The 6,444-nt window shown below is 37.1% G+C and overlaps 1 protein-coding gene across 4 annotated transcripts in view; it reads left to right on the top strand.

Annotated features, from left to right (window-relative positions):
• The window catches only part of Rpgrip1l (RPGRIP1 like), a 107,874-nt gene that overhangs the window by 730 nt on the left and 100,700 nt on the right, over nt 1-6,444 (top strand). For all 4 annotated transcript variants that reach the window (XM_008830073.3, XM_008830072.3, XM_008830075.3 and 1 more), the window contains exons 2-3: nt 2,502-2,593; nt 4,403-4,547. In XM_008830073.3, the coding sequence (XP_008828295.1) occupies nt 2,509-2,593; nt 4,403-4,547 (230 nt within the window). In that variant the 5' untranslated portion in view covers nt 2,502-2,508. The remainder of the gene's footprint in view (nt 1-2,501; nt 2,594-4,402; nt 4,548-6,444) is intronic.

Genomic DNA, 6,444 nt, shown 5'->3' with positions numbered 1-6,444 from the left:
GCCCGCCCAGGGACCCTCTGCCGAGCTTGAAAATGCTTGCGATGAGAATTGTCATGCCTGTCTAAATCCTGCAGGTCGAAGGTTCCCAGTTCGCTCTGTGGCCCCGGATCCTGGATTACTTGGTAGAACCTAAGCCACCCAAGGAGCTTGTTACTATTGTTTTTGCAGTTGTTTTCTTAAAAGACTGGATCTCGCCACATAGTTCCCGACTGGCCTTGGGAACAAGTCTTACCTCTACCGTCTGCCACCACAGCCAGTTCCTAGTGGCCTATTCTTAATTACCGTGTTTATCATATGACTATTCTTGTCAGATAATTCCATAAAGGCAAGGACTTTGTTTAGACTCAGCGTCTGGCATTCATTTCTTCATTCAGGTAAATGTCAGACTTGGTGCTCACCACATGGCTGACACTGTTTCTGATCCACTGTAAACCAGACCAACACCCCATCTCAAGATGTTTGTAACATGAAAACAGAAGGAGGACTTTGGGGGAAGGAAGAGGACCAGTGAGAGGAGGGTAGGGGGAGGGAGCAGGGTAGTATAAGCCAGGGACAGTTATATACATATGCAAATATCATGTTTGAAATGAATGAAATGAAATCTATTATCTGATATGTTAAATTAAAAATGAATTCTAAGAAAGGTGCTTTTACTTTATTAGTGGAGACAATGAGATAATAGTAGACAACTGGGATACTAGCAAATAGAGGCCATTGCTAGAAGAAGTAAGCCATAGTAGGGTGTGATGGCACCAACCTGTAATCTCAACACTTGGGAAGAATCAAGATTTTGAGGCCAGAATGGCCTACTAGTGATTTTTGAAGTTAGCCTGGACTACATAGGCAAACCCTGTGAAAGAAAAAGGAGGGCAGGAAGATGAGGGAGGGAGGGAAGGAAGAGAAAGAAAAAGAAACTGAGAAGAAAATGAACACAGAATGGTAAGGGAAAGCAGGTGCGAGAGCCTTGGAGGAAGGCAAAGGTGTGCTCTCACTTTGAGGAGAGTACCCCAAAGTGAGCAAGGATGGAGAGCCTGAGGTGGCGTGAGGGGGCACTGAAAGATGTGCAGGGTTTTCCAGCCTCTGTACTGTTCGTATTCTGGGCCAGATAACTCATTGTCATGGATTCTGTGCCTCATTACTCGCATCTACCCACAATATGCCAGTAACACTTTTCCTTCTCAGTTATGATAACCAAAAATATCGCCAGACAACGAATTCCCGGATGGACCACCTTTGCAGTTTACCTATTTTTGCATTCACTTCCTGTTTGTATAGTGGGAATCATAAGTAACCGTTGCTTAAGACTATTGTGAGATAAGTAGAGCACTTTAAACTGTGCCTACTTTAAGCAAAGTAAGCATCCAATATCTGTTAGCATCATCATCTTCTTCCTCCAAGGCATTTGTCCCTTAGCTGTTGCTGTCACAGAAAAATGCAGTGGTTCTCGGCCTGTTGTGAGTTTTAATAAAACTTCTTAGCCCACTCCCTAAAAGATACCATATATGTGTATAAACAAATTTTTTTTTCTTAAGCCAAGTCTAGTTTTTCAGACTCTGAAGTCCAAGGACTCCCTTTACCCAAACAACTGCTTAGTGATTCCCTCTTCACTGAGTGTGCCAAGCTCTGTGCCAGCCTCAGAGAGTACAGGGGTGAACAAGATGAATACACTTTCTACTTTCTTAGTCTTCACAGTCTACAGCCAACATTCTAGAGCTTGTAAACTTCTGCCGTACAAGGGCTCTTCACTACCAGTTTACATTTAACTTCCAGATAGATTGAAGTAGAAATACAGAATTTATTTGTTTATTTGCTTACTAAACAACGTATGAACCGTTTATAGCCACATACCAAATAAAGTTATTGTGGAACATCTCTAAAGAAAAGAAACTATAACAGCACTAGGATTAGCAAGATACCCAATATGTTCAAGCAGCGAATCCCTGGGACCCACACCTGAAGTGACAGATGTGGGACACAACAAAGATGAAAATGCTTAGTGAATGAATGAACTCTCTTCCACAGAACTCGAAACTAGCCACAAAATTGATGGCCTTGAATTTGCCATTTCACTTACTTTTAGAAAAACCACTAGATTTTGTGACTTTACCATATACTAGATAATAGAACACGCATTTAACTCAAGTTCATGACCCGAGTGCTTCCTATAATCCATACTTTGTGGAAAGGAATAGAGATAGGAAGTGTTTCTTAAATTTGTAAGGGTTCGGTTTTATTTCATCTAGACAAATAGGAAAAGGAAGAATGATAATCTTACCTCATTTCCTAAGCAAACTATAGGAAATACACTGGTAAAAGAAACACCATCTCTATGATTGAATGCAGTATTACTTTCAGAATAGACGCTTTCATCTTATTCAAGCAGCACATGTGGGTAATAACATGTCCATTAAGTTCTAGTTCCTTTTTCATTTTATTTAGTTCATTCCATTGCATAGTTAATGTGATAACTTGAAAAGAATTTGTTGGACTTTTCTCCACAGATAGGCCATGTCTGGCCCAAGTGATGAGACTGCAGGAGACCTGCCTGTGAAAGATGTAGGTCTAAGCCTCTTTGGAGTTGGAGGGTTACAAGGTATGGCCACCTGTTATTTATTACTGTTATGAACTTTGATCAGCAATTTCTTTACTTTTAATTTAAAGTATTTCTGATAGTCATACAAATGCAACCATTTAAGTAACTATATAGCTCTTGATTGGACTAAACAAGATGGAGAGTTTAAAACACATATGGTATTTTACTGCATACATCAATTATCAACAGCTCATAGCAAATGCAAGATGTCCCTCTACTCTGATAAAAAGTTGTTATAAATCATCTTTTTGAAAATTCCACACATCAGTAGAAACTGCATAGAGTATCAGCCTCCAAACTGAATTGCCTGGCTTAAATCACATTCACCATTAAAACACTTCTTTATGTTTAAATTTTATATGAGAGGAAATGCCATATTTTAAATTTTTTGTCTCAAGTAGAGTATCTCAGAATGGCCTGTTTATGCCAGTGATAGTGACTTTTCTATCAAATTAATATACATTAAAGGTTTTTTTTTATCCTTTTATCGTTTAGTTGTTCTGTACAGCTAAAGAGTACTTTCAAATAGAAAAGCAAAGCACTGCTTTAAAGAACAACATAGACTGTAGAGCCAGGTGTATGTTTGTGGACAGTGTGCCAACTAAACCCTTATGCCACTAACTTTGCTAGTGGAAGACTAGTGGAAGGTTTAAAATGTATCCTGCTAAGGAATCTTCATTCACCTTTTAATCATAACACGTTAACAGCCAGAATTGACTACCTTAGAAAAGTAGTCAATGTACTGTTCATTGAAAACAAAATTGACCACACAAATTTTATTGTTAAAAGGAAAAGTGTATAGACTTTGTGGTAGATCATGGAGCAAGTATCAGGTATTCAAATACAAATACAGTGTGCAAAGTTGTTGGGTTTTGGTCAATAGCTGCTTTAGTATCTAATTGAAAATTGACATTCTTCAAAATGATACAGAAAATATAAAATTTAACTATAAAAATATATATACATATGTAGAAGGTATAAAAGTTATGTTCAAATATATTAAATAGGCTATAGAGAAATGATCTGTGGTGCTTTCAAATGACAGCTTTTTAATTTTAGGGAATTTGTTTTATCATTCATTTTCTATACTCTAACTCCTATCACCAGAAAAATTTCTTAATTATATTATTTTCACTAAACCATCCCAATTTTTACCTCTGCAAAAAAATACATGAGTAAATCTTTGCAGATACCATGGCTTTTTTGCTGCTTTGTTAGTGATTGAATGAAGGGCCTTGCACGTGCTAAGCAGGTGCCATATACCATTGATCTGCATTTCCAGACCAACTACCTTGACTTTTCCAACCCTGACATTTTACAGCATTCAGAATATAAACTGAGAAATCTGATGATCATTCCCATCATATATTCTGAAAAGATGGTTAAGTATATTTTAACGAATAAAGTTGTTGAAGTCAATAATACTGTGTCTAAAGTATTAATCACAGAAATGTTTAGTCTTACCTGTAATACTGACATGAACAATGCTATACCATTCTCTACAGGAAAAAAAAAAAAAAAACCTTAATTTTTAAGTCAAGAAGAAGGGCGAAAACTGGATGTGGTGGTGTATATCTATGATCCTAGCACTTGGAAAGTAGAAGCAGGAAGATCAGGGGTTTAGGATCATCCTTAACTACATAGCAAGTTCGAGGCTAGCATGGGCTACATAAGACCCTATTACACAAAACCAAAAAAAAAAGGGGAAGATATGAATGCATCAGAGATTATTTTAATATAAATAGTTACCACTTTTAGAGATTAAGTAATCCTACAATCAATTACCTTCATTTTTTTTTTTTTTTTCAGAAACCTCAATTGCACGGACCATGAAGCCTCGCCAGGCAGTGTCACGTGTCAGTCATGAGGAACTGGAAGACAGATTTTTGCGTTTGCACGATGAGAACACTTTACTTAAACAGCATGCCCGCAAGCAAGAGGATAAAATTAAAAGGTTATGATAAAAAGCTTTTAGCTTTTTTTCTTGACTCTGTAAAGTTTGGAGGATATAATTTTTTATAAACTTAATTGAAAGCCCTACCTTCAATGTTTTCTGGAATAGGCAAGTTATAAATAAATAGAATTTTTAAAAATGGAAAATTTTACAAAGTAGAATAATAAACCCAAAAGATTGTGTTTATGGTGTCTGAAGTTGCCATTTGAAAGAACAGAGCTAATAGCTAAGAATATTGTGTGTGTATTATATCTATAAATAACTTTTGTTTTAATATTTATAGTTTAATAAGCAGATAGCCCACCATCTGTTTTTTTAAATGTCATTTTAAAATGAAAGTTTTTAGATGTAATTAAGTATTCCAACTTGTTAGGATGCATGTTTCTTTAAGATTTGTGATTTACTAATGAAAACATCACTTCAGTGTCTGGAACGTATTTAACTTTGCTTGGCTTAGTCTTGATTCTATATTTATTTCAAAGGGTCTCTACCATTTCTGAAAAAAAGCACATTGTCACTTTTGATTTATGTGTGAAAAATTTATGCAGGAATGATGTCTTAAGAGTAGTTACTCTTTAATTCTTTCTTACTCAGAAATACTGTGCTGTCTTCTGAATACACAGCATTAGAAACAGATCAGTTCACAGTGGTCATCATGAGTCCCTCTGCATTCCTATGATGTTCTGTGTTCATAGAAGAGATAAAACAGCCACAGAAGAGAGAGGATGAAGCTTTTCCCGCTTAGAATTTATCCTAAGGAAGCGATTCCAGTTCACTTTCTACTTTGTGGACTTTGTTTACAAACCCCAACCAACTGAGCACAGGCCTTTTAACTTTGGCCTTTTTTGAGACAGGTTCTCCCTGTAGCCTATAGCCACAGCCACTCAGACTGCTTGAATCTCACAGAGATCCATCTGCCTCTGCCTCCTGAGTGCAGGGATTAAAGGCAGGCCCCACCATGCACACCCATGTCACACCCATGTCAGCCAGCCAGAATAAGACATGAAGTCTGTGGCCACTAAACAATTTCTTTTTCTTTATAAGCATAATTGGTCAGTAAAAGAATTGAATGCACAGCCTTGACCTCATTAATAATTTGTTCTAGCCAGAAAATTTTAAAAATTTTAAAAAACTTAATACTGAGCCATGTCATTTAATGAGAAAAGGACTGGGCTAGGAGTCAAGCTGTATGTATGTGTTTTATTACCTCTCTCCCACTAGCCTATGGTATGTTCAAGCCATTTAATCTCCTGAGGTTTTGTTTTACTAAGTCCTGAGAATACTGACCCATTGAACACTTTGACCCGAAGCTCTAAATTCCTTCTCATCTTTCCACTGACAGAGACCTAGATCCATGGATAGCCTGACATTAAATTTATCCTTTCTTTTGTGTAAATCTGAATTTTTTAAGTAAGTACTCAAACCTTACCGTATGACTTAAAATTCATTAATACACTGATTAAACAAATGAAAAAGTATCTGTTACTAAACAAGCGCATACAATCTTGTGTTTCCTGACACAGTTTATTTGAACATCATTGAAAGAACTTGAAGACACTCTATTGATAGCCTTCTCTTGCCTTAAAAATCATTTATCATTCTTCAAATAATGACTACTTTTTCATATTTAATCTGTACCTTTCTTTTGAATGTAATCTATATTGCTGAGTGCCATTTCCCTTAATAAGTATTCAAGTATTGGCTGGAGAGATGGCTCAGTGGTTAAGAACACTGGCTGTTCTTGCAGAAGACCCGGGTTCGAATCCCAGCACCCACATGGCAGCTAACAACTGTCCGTAACTCCACATGGCAGCCAACAGCTGTCCGTAACTCCAGTTCCAGGGGATCCGACAGCCTCTTCTGTCCTCTGCGGGCATTGCTTACATACATGTGGGTA

This window comes from Nannospalax galili, unplaced genomic scaffold (assembly GCF_000622305.1).
Source record: "Nannospalax galili isolate Female #2095 unplaced genomic scaffold, S.galili_v1.0 scaffold274, whole genome shotgun sequence".
Taxonomy (NCBI): Eukaryota; Metazoa; Chordata; class Mammalia; order Rodentia; family Spalacidae; genus Nannospalax; species Nannospalax galili.
Note: the sequence above shows the minus strand (reverse complement) of the source record. Positions and strands in the feature narration are given on the sequence as shown.